At 43.6% G+C, this 21,633-nt stretch overlaps 1 protein-coding gene and 1 long non-coding RNA gene across 3 annotated transcripts in view; one reads left to right on the top strand and one right to left on the bottom strand.

The window, feature by feature from the left end:
* Positions 1-488: 488 nt before the first annotated feature.
* Positions 489-21,633, bottom strand: part of LOC135238375 (uncharacterized) — a 36,725-nt gene continuing 15,580 nt past the window's right edge. For both annotated transcript variants that reach the window (XR_010325099.1, XR_010325100.1), the window contains exon 5: positions 489-1,666. This is a non-coding gene — a long non-coding RNA (uncharacterized LOC135238375). The remainder of the gene's footprint in view (positions 1,667-21,633) is intronic.
* LOC135238214 (vesicular inhibitory amino acid transporter) lies at positions 14,013-19,491 on the top strand. The gene is made up of 2 exons (XM_064305957.1): positions 14,013-14,978; positions 16,403-19,491. Exons 1-2 carry the CDS (start codon positions 14,568-14,570, stop codon positions 17,588-17,590), a joined length of 1,599 nt encoding a protein of 532 aa, XP_064162027.1. The 5' UTR covers positions 14,013-14,567; the 3' UTR covers positions 17,591-19,491.

Below are 21,633 nucleotides of genomic sequence, written 5' to 3'. Positions count from 1 at the left end.
GCAGAGGCTGAGAGCTCACAGAGAGTGACAGAGAGGGCTGAGAGCTGACGAGTGAGAGGCTGGAGCTCACGAGAGGCTGAGCACAGAGAGGTGAGACAGAGAGGCTGAGTCACAGAGAGGGTGAGCAGGACTCACAGAGAGGCTGAGACAGAGAGGCTGGGAGCTCACAGAGGTGAGAGCTCACAGAGAGCTGGAGCTCACGAGAGCTGAGACAGAGGCTGGGAGTTCACAGAGAGGCTGAGACAGAGAGGCTGCGGAGCTACAGAGAGCGAGAGCTCACAGAGAGCTGGAGTCAGAGAGCTGAGACAGAGAGGCTGGGAGCTCACAGAGAGGCTGAGACAGAGAGGCTGGGAGCTCACAGAGAGGCTGAGACAGAGAGGCTATGAGCTCACAGAGAGGCTGAGACAGAGAGGCTGGGAGCTCACAGAGAGGCTGAGACAGAGAGGCTGGGAGCTCACAGGGAGGATGAGGCAGAGAGACTGAGGGCAGACAGTCTTTGCCTTGCTTTATAGTGCCATGACTGCTGTACACACACTGGACTGGATATTTTTTTTAAAACAAAATGAGGTCAGCACTGCACTGGTGTGTCTGAGATATTCCTCATTACACATGATGTTGATGCATGGTGGAGTATACACCGGCTATACCAACCACACCTGATTCTGCCCATCAGCAGCTCAGTGAGACCTCTAGCTGATCTCCAGGAACAGGGTTGGGCAGCCCTGCTCTAGCTGTTGAATGAAGGGTGCATTTTTATGGTTGGAGTGTAAATCTACAGGACAGCAGATCTCCAGGAACAGGACTGGGCAGCCTTGGGCTATGCACAGTAAAATCCCCTGTATAAATTCAGTAGCATCAGAGTTGTATTTGAGCCCAAAATAGAAAACACAGTAAAATGCCATTTTCACAAAAACAATGCCACCTCCAAACCGATGCGGATGCACGTCGCCTAAATCTTCATCCCTGCTTCACGCATTCGTCAGCTTCATCGGTTTGAGGAGAGGGAGGTCGAGCGTGCCACGTCGAGCGCGAGCTGAGATCCTCCAAATTAAAACCGTCTCCCGAAATCGCAGGTGCTGTCCCGTACTCCTGCAGCAATTCTCACAATCGACACGGGAATCGATAGCGGCGATGCGGGACTGGTGGCTGTTCAGAAGTGTTTCATTTTTTTTTTTTTTTTTTTTGCTCAGCCCAATTGTGCAGCGGACAATGGCGGTTAATGAAGTCCCGGAGTGGCTGCGGGGGGAGGGGAAGGCACGCCGCTGAAAGGCAAACCGCCCCGCTCCCGCCATTGTGGCTCGACGCCGAACGCGCGGGGCGAGTGCGCTCTCCAGCCCTGTTAGTTTCAATTAAATCCCCAGCTCCGCAGGAAAAGAGCACCACAATGGCGGAACAAAAAGCTTTCAGGGCGCCTTTATTCGGAGTCAATGAGACCGGCTTTGCATTTCAATGACTCCGCTGCCAGACAACCCAACCGGACAATGCATGCTAATAAAAACAGGGTTATGATAATTGTGACAAGGGCAGATGCTAATGCGGGGGGACTGATAGCTGTCGCTATAATTTGCCGTCCCCAGCCTGCAGCGGGAGCCATGTTGCCAGGTGTCCCGCTGAAAGCACGTCGGCGTCAGTCTGTGCCACAGAGCGGGTCTGGCAGCTTCAGATCCTGTGAAGAAAGAGCTCTTTAATAAAGGAGTTCCAGTACACAGGGCTTACCGGGCCCGGGAGACTCAGAGGAGTCATTCTGCAAACACGCAGCCACACATGCAAATATTGCAGGAGGAAGATAAATGTCAAAAAGAAGCAACACAGCCCCCCTCTCCCCCCCACACACACACACACACACCCCTCCCCGGGGGAGCTGAGGAGAGGGGAGGGGTAATTAGTGTCATTACCCTGCAGATGGATGGGGCACAGACAGCAGTAGCCAGCCGTCGCGCGCTCAGGAGTGTTCAGGAGTGTTCAGGAGTGTTCAGGAGCGCGCGCGTTCAGACTGAGCTCAGCAGGGTAACAGCCGCGGTCCCCACCGCACCATTAACACTTAATGACTACAAAACGGCTGCAACTGAGCCCCACTACCTCACACATTCTTCAGCACACACACACACACACACACACACACATGCACGCATGCACACACCCACAACACACACACACACACACACAGCACACGCACACTCTCACACACACACACACACACACACACACACACACCACACACACACACACACACACTCACACACACCCACACACCCACACACACACACACACACAACACACACACACACACCACACACACGCACACACACACACACACACACACACATGCATGCACGCTCATGCACAGGCACCACACACACACACGCACGCACACACACACCGACACCCACACACACACACACACACACACACCACACACACACCACACACACACACACGCAGCACACACCACACACACTCTCACCACACACACACCGCATCACCACCACACACCACACATCACCACCACACACACACGCAAGCACACAACACGCACACACGCACACACACACACACACGCACATACGCACACACATACATACACACACACAAATAGACATGCATACACACACATATATAAACACTAAAATTCAGTCTCTTTCTCTCTCCCTACCCATCTCTCACTATAAGCTGATATTTAATAGCACTGATTGATTATATGCCCTGTCCCTTCTGCTGAGTCTAGACCTCTACAACTACACTGTGCCTGAACATACCCACCCTGACCCCCAGCACATACAGTATATGTGCTCAGTCACTCAGCTATTTAATTATTTGATCGCTTAGCATTTATGCTCTCCAATTTATGCATTCATGCAGTCTAGTAGCATTGTAGCACTCAATATTTCTATGGAGGAACGTTGTGTTGCTAGCCTGCAGTGAGTTAATGCTCACCACAAGCTCCCCACTGCTGTACAGCTAGGCCGTAAGGAAGGTGTTCATTGCTGCGATGGAGACTGACACAGCAGTAGCATCACTGTGGCCTGGGTAGGGGCCCAGGCTGGATCATTAACGCCGGCTGATTAACGTGTACAGACGACGGTTTGTTCAATGTGAACCTTCGAGTTTTGGATTATCTGCTCATGATGTGACTCCAAGACTCAACCAGTCAAATTCTGAGTACAGAGTTAAAGATGAAACAGAACGGCTCACCCAGCTCGTAACTGGCTGCTATGATAGCAGTCACCTAGTCTATCGTCCGCCCCTCATATGGACAGAGGTGGACATTCCAGGGGTCAGAAAGTAAAAGTCCTGCCATGCATTTCATCCACCCCTGAACTCAGCCAGCTGATTTAGATCTACCTCCTGGCTGAAGAATGGTGCTCATTAGCAAATCCAGATGACTGAAGCAAAATCCTGGGATGAACTTTTACTTTCTGAACCTGGATTGTCCACCTCCGCATATGGACAGAGTAGTCTTTGCTCAGGAGCATTCCAGATCTTTAAATGAGTGCTCACCTCTTCCTCCCTGGCCATGCCTCTCCTGCCCTTGCAGGAGTCTGAGCCTGGCACGTCTGCCAATCCCTATCAAACCACGTCCAAACTGCCCTGGCACGTCTGCTAATCCCTATCAAACCACGTCCAAACTGCCCTGGCACGTCTGCTAATCCCTATCAAACCACGTCCAAACTGCCCCGGGATGTCTGCTAATCCCTATCAAACCACGTCCAAACTGCCCCGGGATGTCTGCTAATCCCTATCAAACCACGTTCAAACTGCCCTGGCACGTCTGCTAATCCCTATCAAACCACGTTCAAACTGCCCTGGCACGTCTGCTAATCCCTATCAAACCACGTCCAAACTGCCCCGGGATGTCTGCTAATCCCTATCAAACCACGTTCAAACTGCCCTGGCACGTCTGCTAATCCCTATCAAACCACGTTCAAACTGCCCTGGCACGTCTGCTAATCCCTATCAAACCACGTTCAAACTGCCCTGGCACGTCTGCTAATCCCTATCAAACCACGTTCAAACTGCCCTGGCACGTCTGCTAATCCCTATCAAACCACGTTCAAACTGCCCTGGCACGTCTGCTAATCCCTATCAAACCACGTTCAAACTGCCCTGGCACGTCTGCTAATCTCTATCAAACCACGTCCAAACTGCCCTGGCACGTCTGATAATCCCTATCAAACCACGTTCACACTGCCCTGGCACGTCTGCTATCCTATCAACCACGTCAAACTGCCTGGCACGTCTGCTAATCCCTATCAAACCACGTCCAAACTGCCCTGGCACGTCTGCTAATCCCTATCAAACCACGTTCAAACTGCCCTGGCCGAGCTGCCCGGTGGCAGAGAGACCCAGAGCCGGACAGCCCTCCCTGTGCGGTGTCCGTGGTAACCGTCCGTGGCAACGCACGCCACGGGTAACTCACGCGCGCTATGAGGGAGAGATGACCCGGACGTACCAAACCCCAGTGCATGCTGGGTCGTGTCAGAGCTCCCCTTAATTCCGCTTATTTTATTTTCCATGTTCGTGTGAAGTGCTTTTCATTCAATAAGGCTCTATAATAATAATAATAATAATAATAATAATAATAATAATAATAATAATAATAATAATGGAGAATATTGAATTTACCTAATTTGTTTCAGTGACAAGTATGAGACAGGTGACATTCAAACCTGATTCTGATCTACATTTGAAATAATGAATCCCTTACGATATTGGTCAAATTTGAAAACCTTCCTGCAGATCCCTGAAGACTTTAAACGATGACGGAATAACTCTTGGCTATTGGTGGAAATAGTCGTTGCTTTTTAAATCGTACCTTGCAGGAACTGAACTAGTGTCTAATGCGTTACCGCATTTCTTATGAAGTGATTAAGGCACAGTCACACATGTCACAAGAGTTACAAAATAAATTCTGACAAAATAAAGTTAAATGGGGCTTGGGGACAGGTGTGAGCCTGGACTGGAATTTGGGTGGAATTGTGAGGGTTTTTTGCTGTTTTTTTTTTTTTTGGTTCCTTGTCCATTTTATGTTCATGTGTAAGTGAAATATTTTCCAAAGGTCGGTAGTCTGTTGAGAATTACAGCCATTTATTTTGTAGAAACATTTCTTGGGCTCAAAGCTGAATAAAATGAAACCGGTATGAGTGCACTTAGGTGAGTCACTCTGAATAAAACCACCAGCTAAATGTCTAAATTTATATGTAAATGTAATATATCTTTACCAGCTGTTGTTGTCCAGACACACTGGACTTCCTAATGTTTGAGACTGACATTAGGAACGGATAATCATAAATCATCGAATCTTCATTAATGAACCATTATAAGCATAACCATAATGCGATGAAGGGGGGAGACTACAATGCTGCAGGCCAGGATTGAAGATCTTTTAAAATAACAATGATCTTTAGTATCGGTGGAGTTCGTACGATTGCGGGTGTTTGGAGACACAGGATTGGATCAGCTTTATTTCGCGTGAAATGTGTAATGTGATCGATGCGTGGATTTGAAATAAATGAAATGGAATTACGAATTCTTTAATGCAGTTCCTTCGTGTGTGAAAAGCAGCGCGTGCATTGGCATGCCCATAGCTATATATGTCACAGATCTGACAATAGCCGAGGCGTAGTCGCGTAGGTCTCATTTAAATTCTGGGGGAGACGCACTGCTGTCCGTCTTGTGTAGTCAAACGTCATGTCGCACAAGCATACTGGCCAGTCTAGCAAGTAATTCATATTAAAATATTGGGGGTAACATGTCTCCCTGTCTCCCCCTAAACCAATGAGTGTGGACCAACCTCAGAATAATAATGCATATGTTCGTAGATATAATCTTGAAATCTATCAAAAAAATGACCTTTGAAATGGCAAAATAGCAAACACAAATTTGGTCAAAGAACAAATCTAACAAAGGAATTATCAATCTAGCAAAGGAATTATCTGTGGAATCAAGTTATGTGTGTGTATCCAACGAAATAATTAACTAAATGATGAATAACAGGAGCTTCAGAAATGATACATTGATAGATGCGCATATATGTCTATCAATGGACTATTTTAGTATTTCAGTTGCTGTCTGTATTGGGAAATAATGTGATTAACGCTTGCTCCGCACTGGAGACATTGTAATGCAGTTACGGACAACAGAAAACGTAAAATAAATATCAAAACTGACACATTTTTCTGAATGTTTCGGCTGCTCCTCGCCGCAATTTTTATTGCTATGCCCAAAATATTTCAAGAATCATAGAAAACGAATCAGCTGAAATGTAAGCGCGAGTGTTTTTTTTTTTTTCAATTTAATATTCATTATCGATGATGGTTATGTCTATTGAGGTCTAAAAATGGAAACAGATTGTCGTGTTGATTGTGTAGGCCTGGGGCCTACAGCCCCTGAGGAATACGGCCGAGTTTGCCTTGTTCTCAAAAAAGGGTAAAAGGCAATTACAATGTTAATGTGTCGCGGGGGAGGGGTGAGGGGGTTCCCGGCATGGGAAAACGGGACAGCGGAAAGGTGATGAAGTGAGCGGAGTCACTCCAGGTTAACAGCGAGCGGTGCCTGGGGAGCAGGCTGAACTCAAACAACAACAGCACGCCACTTATCGGCCGGGAAAAGACCAAGATACAATCAAGCATGTACTCCTGGCGGAGGAAGAAAGTATGATTGCTCTTATACACAGCGTAGCATGCAGAGGCAGCAACGGAGCGAACGCGAAATTTACGCTGAGACAAAGGAAAAGCAAGCAACGGAGGCAATCTTTTGTTTAGTATGAAGCACAGCTACTGCCTCGTTGGAAAACCACGCAGAGAATTAACGCGGGCGTCCCGCAGAAAGGAAGCACGCGCGCAACTGCCGGCACTCTCCGGCGGGCAAAGCCATCGCCATGTTTATTAGCAGGACTGAAATAAAGCACTTTATGCATCCCTCCCGGGGCCTCATAATAAGCCAATAAATAGCCGCATTAGGGTAAATGAAAAGGCTTTTAAGCATTTACCACGAGGCCACCTGGATATCTCTCGAGGGGAGGGTGCGCGTGGCCGGCGGGGACAGCTCGGGTTTAAAGAGATTTATCTGATATGTATTTTCCTTCTGGTAGTACAAAATGAAATGCTTTATTGCGCAAACTACAAAGCAGGCGCGCCGTTTGATAATTTGGTTGGGAGCGGCTCAGCGGCTGCTGGCCGTAGTCCTTAAAGCGTCCTAGTCGTCTCGAGCTCAAATGATGTACCAAATCAGAATTCATAGCCGAATCAAGATCTGGCGGAACACGGTTCCAGTCATACGCGTAGGGAGTCAGGGAGAAATGTGGCACTCACTATTTTCATATGAATTAATTGTCCCCGTCTATTAGTCTAACGACACATCAGCTGTGAGTCATGTGTCTCCCCCCAAAGGCTAAATGAAACATATGGCTATGCTTCCAGTAATACAGTACGCACATGCGACCTGAAACAAAACTATTTTTTGACGAAATTATAAACAGCTTTTAATAAACCGCTGGTAAATCAATACGTGTTAAGCCATCGCGAGCTACCTGCATAAATCAGTGCAAATAGACTAACCCATTAAACAAATACGTAGGAACAGTGAACAGTGTTGCAGGAAAATCGCAGTTCTAAGTCTCGTTCTAAAAATTATTCCACCGGAATTGACTACCACTTCATTTGGCGGTGCACCGGGTAATCAGCACAACAAAAGTACCTGTGATTGTGATGATAATGTTAATGGAATCGGAGCGGGGCCGCGGTGCCCGATTGGCTAATTTCAGTCCCCCGCAGCCCCTGGAGACGCCGGGCCTCCTTTCAGCTTCTCTTATTAATTGAAGTGTGTTATGTGTTATTTTCCGCTTGGCTGAGCTGTCAAAGACGCAGCCAGTCGAGTCGGTCATAGGTTAAAGAAGAGGGGCCGGAGCGGACCTGTCTTGGCAAAGCCACAGACAGCCAAAAGAAAAAGACCACAATTTATAGTAGAAAACACTGGAAGTGGGGCAGTGGCTAATACGGAAACGAGAACAGGAACATGACACGTTTAGATGCGAAATGTGGATTCGACTTGCGAGGTTCTGGAATCATTTGCTTCTGTGTTGTTTTCTTCTATTCTTTCGGCATGTGTTTTTAAAATTCGGTATGGGTTTCCAGAACTCCAAAGCACGTTCCCAAGGAAGAACATACACTTACATAATGACGTAATACTTGTGTTTATTATCCTGTTCGACGTGCTTATGTGTCTAAGTAAAAAACTGACGAGGTTTTTGGTCCTCGTCGTTGTATTGGCTCACAATGTAATTATCATTAGTTGTAATGACCAAATTGTGTTCTGGAGTCAGGCTACTCCTTGTTTTCCAGGATATACTATAGGTAGACTATGATTGTGCGCAGACTATCCGTTCTGACAGCAATTTCTATGCTCTCTGACGACATTAGAACGCTGAACACTGTGACAGATGTAGCGCACGAGCGGTACAGTGACTCTAATGTAGCTGGAGGAGACCGACGGGGCCTGCTGAGTTTCTCCCTCTTAAATAATAAGCGTCACCTGGTATTCATAATAGCCGCTGGATGGTCACTCCGGCATAATGATCCTGGGAGGCAGTTTCGTAAATCAGCTACGCTCAGCGAACGCGCTGCCTCGCATTCAGAAAGTCGCGCTCCACTCCCCAGCCCTCTCCGAGATTCTATGGCTATGTGATGATAGCCCTGTGTCGAGTCATACTGTCCCAACACCCCCACTCCCTAAAACCTAAACCCAAAACCACCTGGCCTTTCAAAAAGACGTGTTTCCATATCAAATGACTCGTGATTGTTTTGTGCAAAAGGGGAAAACAGCTGTGGGAGAACGCACGCTGCCGGTGAACGCACGCTCTCCTTGAACGCGTTCGTCCGGGCCGCGCGCTTCAGTTTCTATAGGCTTGGTGGAAACAGCAATACAGCAGAATCTTTAACAAGAACTATTTCCGTTTGTCTGGCAATTATGTCCCATTTGTTATGCCGTGTCGATTTTTTCCTCTCAAGTGTCATTAGAATATTATAATTAATGCTTGGAGCCTGTTTTTATTTGTCCATCTTATAGGCATATATGTATAGCCATAGATGTATATTGAATGTGAAAACGTATTACAAGTAATAAGTAACGATATTTGTCAATGAAAGCACGTTTTTGTATATTATATTAAATGGAAAGGAAGGGCAGGGAAATATCCAGTTTTTATGTTCTATAATATTTACATTCACTGTAGAATTTTTTGAAATGTTTTGGAGGGTTTGGTTCCTCTTTCTCACCGGCATATTACCTTCTGTGTTTAGGCTAATTAATTATCCTCCTGTGCCTTTTCTGGAGGGAGTGTCACCCGGATCTGGCAACACAACGCCGGACCAGCCACGCGTGTAATGGGAAAAAAGAAGGGAGCAGTCTGTGGGTAAAGGGGTGGGGGGGGGGGCGAGAAGGGAATGGAGCGAGGACGTGCTGAGGAAGAGAGAGAGGGTTGAGTTTTTCATTGTCTCTGCGTGCGCAACAAATCTAGGGCACGCGGTCCCATTTTAACACTCTGTGCCTCGTATGTTATGCGATGCACGTGAGCGAAGTGAGATAACGGCGCCTTGTGGGAGAGAGGGGAGATCGTCGAGGGCAAGCGGACCACTGCCTGACTGGCTAAGGTGCGTAATCTGTAGCAAATCTCCATGGAGAGGTAACAACGGCGTGCAGGGAATACTCCCCGGACGGAGCCTCTGACCCCGCGTTGCCCTCTCTGATAGGTAATAAAGTCAGCGCTGTGAGCGCAGAGAATCATCAGCTCCGCGAGCTGCATCCTTTGAGTGTTCACACCTTCTCTCTCAAGCGCGAGCCAGTCCATCTTTCACACCGCGCATCTGCGGTCAATATCGGCTCAAAGACAAGCGAGGCTCGGACATGCCTGTCATGTTACACATGCGGGGGGGGTGCCTTACATAAACCGAAAGCGATTGCTTCTCATGTGCTATTGCTGCAGAAAAAAAGGAAACAAAAAAGACTGAGCCTACTTCTTCAGCCTTTGTCATACATATCACACACTGTCACGAAAACAGAGGATGAGTCCTGGATGGAGCTAAATTATGCGCGCCACACATGTGCTGCGCTGGACCGCGGTCAAGACGGACGCGTAGAGCCCCCCCCCCCCCCCACCCCCAGCATTAACTGCGCATATCATCAAATAATAAATTGATTAAATTCACCACAATACCGCTCCATTTACGGACCACACCGATAAAATAAAAAAGCTCCTGAAGCCATTTCATGCCGAAACGAGCTCACCACAAACACCACCCTGTTTGACAGTTCTATATAAGATTTTCAAAAGAGAAACAGCACGATAAAACTGTCGGGGAATGCTTAATGTCTAATACTATAGTGCATTTATGTCATATAATAAATGGCCCGATTTGTATTCATTCTGGCGTTTTCAATCATGGCATTTTATCATGATAAATTTCATTTTATCATACAGTCAATGTGCGGTTTTCGAATTCGAATCCATTCACTAAAACTCTGCTTGCGAAGCGCTTGTTGACAATAATGATAAGCGGGACAGTCGGGGAAATTACAGATCCAGAAGCACACTGCGGGCACTGACAGAGCGCGGCATCGTGCACACTGCCATTCACTTCAGCTGACAGATTCTGTACCGCCAACGCACAGGCGCGCGACCGCTTTTGTTCCCTCTTTAAGAGGGTAGCTGGTATAAGAAGGCCTCGGCCGTGATCACCGTCGGTGCCTTTAAAAAATAGGACAAGTGCTTTGACTCTGCCGCTGACCGCGCGCGGCGCGGATAAGAGATTGCTCGGGGGAAAACGAGGACAAAAAGCATTGAGACGCCCGCTCTCAAAGAATAGCGGTTGTCACTCGCATAGAAGCTGATAATTGTACTAGATTAAAATATCTGCATTAGCCTATTGAACGCATAAGTAAATTGACCAAGTACAAAACATAATTCAATTGCTATTTAAAATTTTCGAAATATGAATACAAAATTATTTAAAATACAATACACCGTATCCACTAAAATAAATATACCGTGCTATCATTATATAATAATTATAATTATAATAACAATAACAATAATAATAATAATAATTGTAGTAGTAGTAGTAGTCGTGTTGATGTAAATGGTGTTCATGTGTAAAATAACATAAACGCTAAGCCTATAACGCAATACTCCTTCGCCTCTGTAGAGTATAACCACTCCCCCCACCCACTCCCATTCCAGTCTCTTTGCTCGGTCCACATTAAGGGAGACAGTCGTAAGTACATATGATAGGAGGTCTGCACGCGGCTGATAACACGCCATGTGATTAACCCGTTCACTCACTGCGTCCGTTATTGATGGGAGATCTCTCGTCTGTCAACAAATACAAAGTGGATGCATATATCTATGTGCTCAAGAGCGTTTTAGCTTTGTTATGAACAATGTCGAAGGCATATCATTTTGGAGACAAGTAAACGATTCGCCCACTGATAAATAACAGCCTACCAATGTAAGCTATTGGAAAGTAGTGATAAAATATCGTCCAGATATTCTACCAGTAAAAAACGCTGCTTTTGTCTTTCAATGTACTACCTCGAATTACCTTGATATGGTCTATTCATAAGGACAATGATACTATTCGAGAAAAAAAGAATTTTGCAAGAGCGAGAGCAAAACTGCCAGTACTCGGTCGCTGTCCCTTCCGTGGTGCTGAATGTTAAAAAACGGCAGAAGGGAAGTTCAAGGATTGCAGCACTTGAATTTTTTCCGTAACTCTGGTCTGCACCAAACCAATTTCTGAATTATTAATGCAAAAGCGTTAATTCAAATACATGCGTATCCATTTCACAGCGATGGTCAAAAGTCATTTAAATTATATATTCATGGCCATTTGAATGAGAAGTCTAAAACGGCACCAGAAAATAAGCACCCTCTGTACGACTGTACATGCAATTCCAATACTAACATATGTTTTGTCATCTTCTATATTTTAACAGGAACATATGCACCGACTCAAGTGTGAAAACTAGTCACAGGCAATACATCAGATAAGCAGATATAGCATTTCCCACACGAGCGTCTTTGTTCATCAGCAGTTTTCTGTTGTGCTGCCAATTACAGCATGACTTTTTCTGCCGATGAAATTGTTCTTCTGTTTCATTTAATATATATATATTTAATGAATCGCTGGAGCAAAATTTTAACAATATGTTCTATTTAAATGTACTTTATTGATTGTTTTAATGCTTTTAATTAAATCAATTTGAGGATTAAATTACGGTGTATATAAAAACTAAAATTAATAACAGCAACAATACAGCACGTGCCGGCGCTTAAGTGTGGGTGGAGCCCGGGTAATTGGGGCGCGAAAAGAGAGGGTATTTCCCCGGGAAGCTCGCGGCTACTGCTCCGCCAGAGTAACCACAACATGGAGAAGACCGAAAAACGTTTTATGAAGCGCATTTGCACTGACCGGCGATGAAGGAAACGGCGAGAAAAAAGGACACGACATCAAATCTAAAATAAACAAAATCGATAATGAAGCATTATTAGGGGACTTTAACTTGAATGTAATATAAATAACAATAATAATAATAATAATAATAATAATAATAATAATAATATTCACCACCACACACCAGCTTTATCATTATCATCGTCACGCATACATTCTGTCGTTTTATTCGGGAAATCAATCGTCCCTTGTACATTAATAGCATCAATAACATTTTCCCCTAAACGTTTTTTTTCTCTCGAAACGTATATTTTATTATTATCCATAATTAAAATTATTATGAAAGCGAATAATTGACAAAGTGACTGGACCACAATTTATTGAATTTGAATCGAATTAAAAACGTTTTTGATAAGATGTGAAATATTTCCCTTAAATATGTAAACATGGCTTTCTTTCGATGCGGATAACATTTAAAATTCAGTCCAGTCTCTTGACCAAAACGACAGAAAAAAAGTACCAAGACAAAGAGAAGGGGAGCCTGGTGCTGTTGAAAAACATACCTGTGCATATAAACGTAAGTAAGGTGTTGCTTTTTGAACAGCGACAGCGAAACCAGTATTTACAGGATCGGTGATAATCACGCGCTTCGCCTACACGGTCAAGTGTATAGGCTACACAACACTAGCCTGTAATCAATCAAAAGCAACATTAACGGGAGCCTGTAGTCTTCATCATCAACTATTATACCGTAAATAAGTAGCCTACACTAGGTTATATAGCTATTTTCCGTTCTCATTTCTTAAATGTATGTTGTGTAAAACAAACTATCTTCGCAACGTTTCTTACACATTCATACTTCAAATGAAATAAAAAAATAATAGAACGAAACAAATTTATGGAAGGGCTTAAAATACCTTAAAATACCTGGTTCTAAATAATTAAATATAGCTATTTCATTGAGTCATTTAGGCATACCTAAAAACAGTTTCGACAGTTTAAAACGATAGTTTTCGTTTTAAAATACCGGTGTTATGGAAGAATCAACTCCATTCCCAGCTCCAAAGATGTTACATATAAGATACACTAAAAGTTACATTTCCATTCAATAAAAATAATCGGTCGCATTTCAAAACAAAACCCACAAACACATTCCATCCAAAAATAATTCCGCAATCAACGAAAGTACAAAACGCTGTTGCGAGTCGTGCATATCCACAAAACCGAAGGATTTGGAGAAAACCTAATTATTCGCAGGATTTTTTAAAAGAATGTATCGAGATCCATTGAAATATCCTACATATAAAGTCGTGCTGATGTTCTACTCATTTAATATTCATGTTTTATGAACCTAGAAATTACGAGCCTGTCTATATGGTGGTGGGACAAGCCTGTTTCATTTTCTTTATATACGAGTAAAGTTATGCAAGACTGCGAGCATCAGCGTGCCATTGGGCGCAAGGATGAACTATTTTGTAGGCGACTACGAGGATGGGGAGGGAGTTAGGGGTTACCGTAAGCGCCTCCCCCAGAAATGCAGCAAATCTCTCTCCACTTTTCCTCAGTGCGGGGAGGCTGTGAGCACCGGGGGGCCAGAGACGTGCTTCGCGAGGCAGAGTCTTTGCATTGGCGGGCTGACGATGACACGTGCCTTCTCCTCGCCACCCCCCGGCTCGAGCCGCATTGGCATCAGTAAGGTCTGAGAGAAACCAACTGTGTGAGCGCCGCTGCTACGACCATTACGGAAAACCGATTTAAAAAATAGAAAGCTTCCTGACCGCGGTTTTTTTAAACGTCATTTTAAAAGACATCATTCTTTCAAAAGAATAACAACGCTTCTGGGGTTTCTCTTGTTTACATGACAGAAAAAATATATTCGTCCAAGCATGATGCAAGAACCAAGAACCAACATTTGAAGGTGACATGATCCAAGGGATTAACAAAAACACCACGCATACTGTTAACAAAAATTGGAGATAACAACTGAAGACGACCTTTACCGGGGCTTCGTATGGTTTTATTTCCGTCCTGTGACATAAATTCCAAAGTGTGAAGTAACAGCCAATCTTATTTTAAACACGCGCACATTTTGGCTAATACGCTTGATTCAGAGAAGCGACGATGGCAACGTTAATCCGCAGCAAGATTTCCAATAAGCTTTCAAATGCCGCCTCTTCTGTTTCCAATAAGTCACAAGCTAAGGTGAGCGGCATGTTCGCCAGAATGGGCTTCCAGGCCGCCACTGACGAAGAGGCACTCGGGTTCGTTGCCTGTGATGATTTGGATTACGACCATAGACAAGGGCTGCAGATGGACATCCTTAAGACCGATGAGGTCGGTGGCGTCGGTGGCGAGGGCGAGGGACAAATTGTCGGAGATGGCACGGCTGAAGGGGACAGCCACTACCAGAGAGATGGCACGGGTCCCCCGCCCTCCTCTTCCAAAGACGGCGGGGTGTGCGACGAGTTAGCCCAGGACAAGCCCAAAATCACTGCATGGGAAGCAGGCTGGAACGTCACCAATGCCATTCAGGTAAAAAATATACCAACGAACTGGTTTGACTGTCAGTTTTGTGTATATGTGTGTGTATCTGTGTGCGTGCGTGCGTGCGTGCGCGCAATAGCTATATTTTGCTCAACCGATTCCAATTTATTGTTGAAGAATCGTGACTGGAAAGGTTACCAATCAATGCTCATGCCTAAATTGCGCAGTCCAAAATTGAAAGTAAATCAATCATTCACACAAGTATTTTAATTATTTTCATGTTACTTGGCTTAAGGTGAAATAGTGGTTCGATGTGTTACTTATGTATAATCAAAATAACGTTGATTTCTCGAATTATGTTTTATTAATAGCCTAAATTTTAACTTTAACCTATGTAATTAAGAACTGAAACTAGTATCACCGAAAATGTAATATTAATATTGCCATTAACACACGATTCCGTTCATTTAAACACCAAAAACACTCAAAACCGCAATTCCAATGGATATTCAACGTCTGTCCTTTAAACGCAACTCTGAATGTAGTTTGTGCCCTATCTAATTATGAACACTCGAGCTGTTTTATTGAAAAAATTTTTAAAAACGATAATGTCCACATCAATTTCGAAGACTATAGCCATTTCTGTATAACCAGAAATTATTTTTGAAATGAACCTGGAAATATAACAATCACTTGGCCTCGTCATCACGTGAGACAGTTGTAAACCAAACGTCCTTTGAAAGGTCATAGAAAACGTTTCGCTTCAATGAAATTATCTGAGGCTATGGTATTTGGCATTCATTTTAAACTCTTCGTGCAGGAAACAAATAAATAAAGCAAGGCTTCAATTCCATTTCGATTTTTTTTTTAATTAGGCTAATTTTAATAATAAAAGTGGTACATTTAATAATAAAATAGACTGGAGAATGCTGACGAGTTAAGGCATGCTTGACAGATGTAACCTACTGAGCATGCAAAACCCTATGTCACAACTGAATTTCCATCGCGTATAAGCCATCGCGATCAGTTACCGTTACGTCACTTCGTGGACCTCCGATGCAAGCTTATGACGAAGGCAAACTGGGCGTGCCCAAAGTCGACATATACCCTGCCGTCACGCCGCGTGCGCAGATCTAAAAAAGACACACACCCTTCAAGAATTCACACAGTTAAGCATTTTATAAGCTATGCCTGTATAGCTTTGGTTTGTCATTTCACTTCAGCAGCTGCTATGTAGCACTATATTTTCACGCAACAGTGGAATGCACCCAATGGCTGTGGCGTTGACGCACGAGGCTGTTCGTGGCGGTAGCACATGTTTTCGCATTACACTGCATTGTATTCGAATCACTTAACAGACGCTCTTACGCGAAGTGATTTACAGAAGCAGAGAACATCGGCGTTCTCGGGGAGGAGTGTGCGGGGAGAAGGACCGTTCCTAATGAATAAACGGCATTGTTTTGTTTTTACAGGGTATGTTCGTACTTGGGCTACCATATGCCATTCTTCACGGAGGATACCTTGGACTGTTTCTCATCATATTCGCAGCTGTGGTGTGTTGTTACACGGGGAAAATTCTCATCGCGTGCCTGTACGAAGAGAACGAAGACGGAGAGCTGGTGCGCGTGAGAGACTCCTACGTGGACATCGCCAACGCCTGCTGCGCCCCGAGATTCCCGTCGCTGGGGGGCCACGTGGTGAATGTGGCCCAGATAATCGAGCTGGTGATGACCTGCATCCTCTATGTGGTAGTTAGCGGAAACCTGATGTACAACAGCTTCCCCAACACGCCTGTTTCGCAGAAGTCCTGGGCCATCATCGCCACCGTCGCCCTGCTGCCCTGCGCCTTCCTCAAGAACCTGAAGGCCGTGTCCAAGTTCAGCCTGCTCTGCACGCTCGCCCACTTTGTCATCAATGTCCTGGTGATCGCCTACTGCCTGTCCCGCGCGCGCGACTGGGCCTGGGACAAGGTCAAGTTCTACATCGACGTCAAGAAGTTCCCCATCTCCATCGGCATCATCGTGTTCAGCTACACGTCGCAGATCTTCCTGCCCTCGCTGGAGGGGAACATGCAGAAGCCCAGCGAGTTCCACTGCATGATGAACTGGACCCACATCGCCGCCTGCATCCTCAAGGGCCTCTTCGCGCTGGTGGCCTACCTGACCTGGGCCGACGCCACCAAGGAGGTGATCACGGACAACCTGCCGTCCACCATCCGGGCCGTGGTCAACCTGTTCCTGGTGTCCAAGGCGCTGCTCTCGTACCCGCTGCCCTTCTTCGCCGCGGTGGAGGTCCTGGAGAAATCTTTCTTCCAGGATGGAGGGCGGGCTTTTTTCCCGGACTGCTACGGCGGTGACGGACGCCTGAAGTCGTGGGGTCTCTCCCTCCGATGTGGCCTGGTAGTGTTTACTCTGCTCATGGCCATCTATGTGCCGCACTTTGCCCTCCTGATGGGGCTCACTGGCAGTCTGACGGGTGCTGGGCTGTGCTTTCTGCTTCCTAGTCTCTTTCATTTGAAGCTTTTGTGGAGAAAGCTTTTGTGGCATCAGGTGTTCTTCGACGTCGCCATATTTGTAATAGGAGGTATATGCAGCATTTCCGGATTCATTCACTCAATGGAGGGCCTCATAGAAGCATATAAATATAATCTGCACGATTAAGGACTGATAGAAAAAGTCGTTACTACGCATTTACCACTCCCACTGAATTCACTTCCTAATGCGCGTTGTGCCGCTTTTACAATGGTTCGCGCGCAATCGCATCCGGGAGCGCACAGACAGACACTGGACACACAAGTACGCCTACGGACACAAAAACGCTCACACACACACACACACACTAAGAACTACAACTGAAAATACATCGATAACCAAATATGGAGAGTGTGAATACTGAGACATAACTAGGCTATAAGTGAACAAAACATTTTAACATTTTTATGTGGAGTGAAGGTTTACAAGATGTCAAAGCAACGTGAGCTACAACGTAAAACACGCGTATCGACTAGCACCATACGTTCACGGTTTCCGGTTTGACCCATCCTAGCCCATACATCTCACTTTATGGAGTCAGAGGGAAACCTCCGTAACACGTGACTACTGGGAAAATATGGAACTGTTTTAAAACGAGAGGCTCAGACAAAGTTTTAATTTTATTTTTTCTAATTCAGGCCTTGATGTTTTAGGAACAGGTTACACTTCAGCGGATAAAACAACAGCGAAATGCGTTTACACGGCTTATTTTATTTATTTACATATTTATTTGTTTATTTATTTACTTACTTAGTTATTTTCTGTCCAAAAACCATAAACATGGCAATAAAATCCGACCAGTACATTTCCGTTTGCAAATAGCGAGACAAATGTATATTTTAATATTAGGCCTTGGGTACATATTTTAGATGGCCGCATTATTTTTAAATATCAAGGAAGCTGAAAAGAAACGCTGGCTACCTATTTTCTTAAAATGCAGCTTCAATTTCTAGCTTTGCAGTAGCCCACATCGAAACAAACGTGGGCATATAAAAATTAGGAATCTTACAAAAAAAGGATTTTCAAAACCAATTAATAAGGCTTGCAATATTTATTCCTACTATACCGACCGAGCACACCATGACGTCTCAAATGTTTGAAAATTAATTGTTTAAGATAAGCTATGCATTTAATATGTTATATAAAAATATTTAAAGCAGTAATCTTAAAATAATAATAATAATAATAATAATAATAATAATAATAATAATAAAAGGTATAAGCAAGAAAGCGGAACACTGAAAGTTGAATTTATAGTTCATTTGGCAATGCTGTGTTTCACATGTGCCCGAAAGTTCTGAGTACAGTTTAAGGAATTTCTGCAAGCTAAACTTGGAATTTAGTTTGAAAAATACGCTAAAATATAAATTACGAACAAACAAACAAATGATCCACATCTAAATCTTAATATTATGCCTATAACTGTTTTGGAAATATTATGCCTCTTCATATCTTTTTTGAAAGCGAACACACATAGGTTCACTGAAATGAAATAATTGCGTGTAATGCCATTTATTATCGGATAGAACTGGCATAAGGAAATACTTCCTTGATAAAATCTTCCGGTGCAGTGCAATGAAATTCCCTTCCCATACACTCGCGGAAAATCCATTACGAATACAACACCACTCAATTATCTTTTTCCCGCAGTTCCATATCCACGACCGTTTTATTCTGCAGTGGGTTTAACTTTAGCATCTGAAGGGTTTTGAAATTCAAATGTTTGGACCACAAATTCTGAAGAATCCGAAGAGGAGAAAACGTGTGAAAAAACATTTATCATTCTGTGCAATCCAACAGGTCCTGTGGAAATGTTATAAAACCGTATGTGTAGTGTTATTGTGGTTTCAAAATGATGGAATGTATATCACAAAAAATTATCATATATCGTAAAAATGAATATATTGAAGAATAAATAAATACGTGAAATTGACATTGTATGAATTGTGTTTGGATTTGTGTGGTGAACATCAAAACCGTAAGAAAACTGTACTTCTATAAATAGAATAAAATCTGAACATTTATAATGATCATTTTCAGAGATTTATTGCAGACATCTGAACATATTTTTCAATTAAAAATACGACGGATCCTTGTTGTTAATCTCTTGCAGTGATTGAGATCAAAGGTAGGCAAATGCAGCGCCGTATCACTTAGCAACACTAAAACGGATTCCCATACAGCCTTTACGTCTCATTTAAGAGAAACATTTTCGGTCGACTAATCACAAATCCGTGTATTCCATTCGCTGTTCTCTCGCGAGATCTCAAAAAATCTTATCCGCTAGTAGGTATTTATTTGAAATTTAAAATATATGCCTATTAATATTTTGACTATTAATAGTCTGCATTCGCCCCATATGAGAGAGAGAGAGAGAGAGAGAGAGAGAGAGAGAGAGAGAGAGAGAGAGAGAGACTCATTCATAATTACACATCCAGAATAAGCCTAGTACTGCTTTGTTTATCAATATCTGTGTAATTACAAGCGGTGTTCCCGTCTAGCAGAAAAAAAGCTTTGGCCGAGCCCGACGGCTGCTCAGCCACCTACCACCATACAAAGGATTTCGTTCAGGAGCCTAGGTTCAGATTTTATCCGCTGTTGAATCTCGAATGCATGAATGGTTCGGAAGATACCAAACGCATGGTCTATTATTGTTTTTATGCCCCGGTATCATATTTTATTAGTCCATCAAATAACTATCACCGATAAAGTTAATTATGTGCCATTCAATTTGGAACAATAGCTGGAGCCTTTCATATGCAGGACGTCATGTGAATGTGTGAATATAAACGAGTTTTTACAACCTCTGAAAATGTCATTAGACGTATACGGCCCGACCTACCCTAAATTGGGTGTATAATTTCGGTAACCTATTTTATATATGGTGTGTGTGTGTGTGTGCGTGTGTGTGTGGTTGATTTAATGGACAGAGGTAGACTGTTTAATATAACAAGACGACAAAACTCGGTAACAAGCAGCCTAAAGTCACGTGAAACAAATTGTTTTCCTGGATTGTAGAAGCTGCAAGGCAAGGTGCTATTAATAAATTAATGTTTGTTACCCAAATTATCTCTCCTATGGCCCTCTTTTTGACACTTTAAACTCTCTGTTTTCACTGTTTTAGCCTAGTAAAATGCGACTACGACTTTTCTCATTTGTGAAGGACTTTTAAGAAGCAAGTAAAGGTAGTTTTACATAACGTAGACAAACACGCAGGAGTTCTTAAACGGGGGTTCAGACGCTATACTTGCTACAGCGTTTGCACAAATAAGCTGCTTAATTAGCCTATACTTTTAATTCTGAATGCAGCAGCTATCCTTCATTAGCTGAAATTAAGCATAAAAGCGGAGGAAGGCACACGGTAACGGCCAGACGGGAGAATCAGGATTTGTGTTGTTTTAGGTGCGTCTTCGAGCAACGACCTGAAAATTTAGTTTAAGTAGGCTAATTTGTTGGTCGTGACTTTAGAATTCATGTAAAATGGTAAATGTCATTATTTTATCATCTTAGTGACTTGATTGCAAGTGCAACTGCTCGAGTGTATTTAGTGCCATATAAGTAATATCCTATGATAGCTTGGATTCGTGTTTTCGTTTGCGTTGCGTCGTTATGTTACGTTATGTTAAACAAACCTTACTTAAATGCGCTTTGCCATTTATGGCGCAAGTGTGCTCAAAGTCAATTTACTATTTGGGGAATGGTTGATTGATAGATAGACCTTAGAGGTGCAATTATTCCACTGACTTCATACGTATCTGACTGACATCAAATTAACTTAACAACGTATTACAACTACTTAGCCTATTACTAATGCCGTTGCTGTAACCATCTAGACTATTACTGTTGGTAGTTGTAGTCATAGTAGTAAGACTAGCAATAGTAACACAATCTATACTATTAAAATAAAATGAAAATGACAATATTACAATAAATGTTGAAAAAAGTAGCTAGCAAAATAAAGTAGCTAACCTAGCGTAGTGACAAGGTATAGCATAAAAGATGAAGGCCTGGGTAATATAGTAGGGCTACTAAATTGAATTAATATCATTTGCTTATGAGCAATGGTATTCATTTGCCACTTTTTTCAAGCTAGATGATAATACCATAACTGCTAAAAGGAACTAAGTTGCATTTATTTGAGGAAATATTACTGAAAAATCATTCAAGTTAGC

The sequence above is a fragment of the Anguilla rostrata genome, chromosome 13 (genome assembly GCF_018555375.3).
Source record: "Anguilla rostrata isolate EN2019 chromosome 13, ASM1855537v3, whole genome shotgun sequence".
Classification (NCBI taxonomy): Eukaryota; Metazoa; Chordata; class Actinopteri; order Anguilliformes; family Anguillidae; genus Anguilla; species Anguilla rostrata.
The sequence above is the reverse complement of the archived record's forward strand: the minus strand, read 5'-3'. Positions and strand labels throughout refer to the sequence as shown.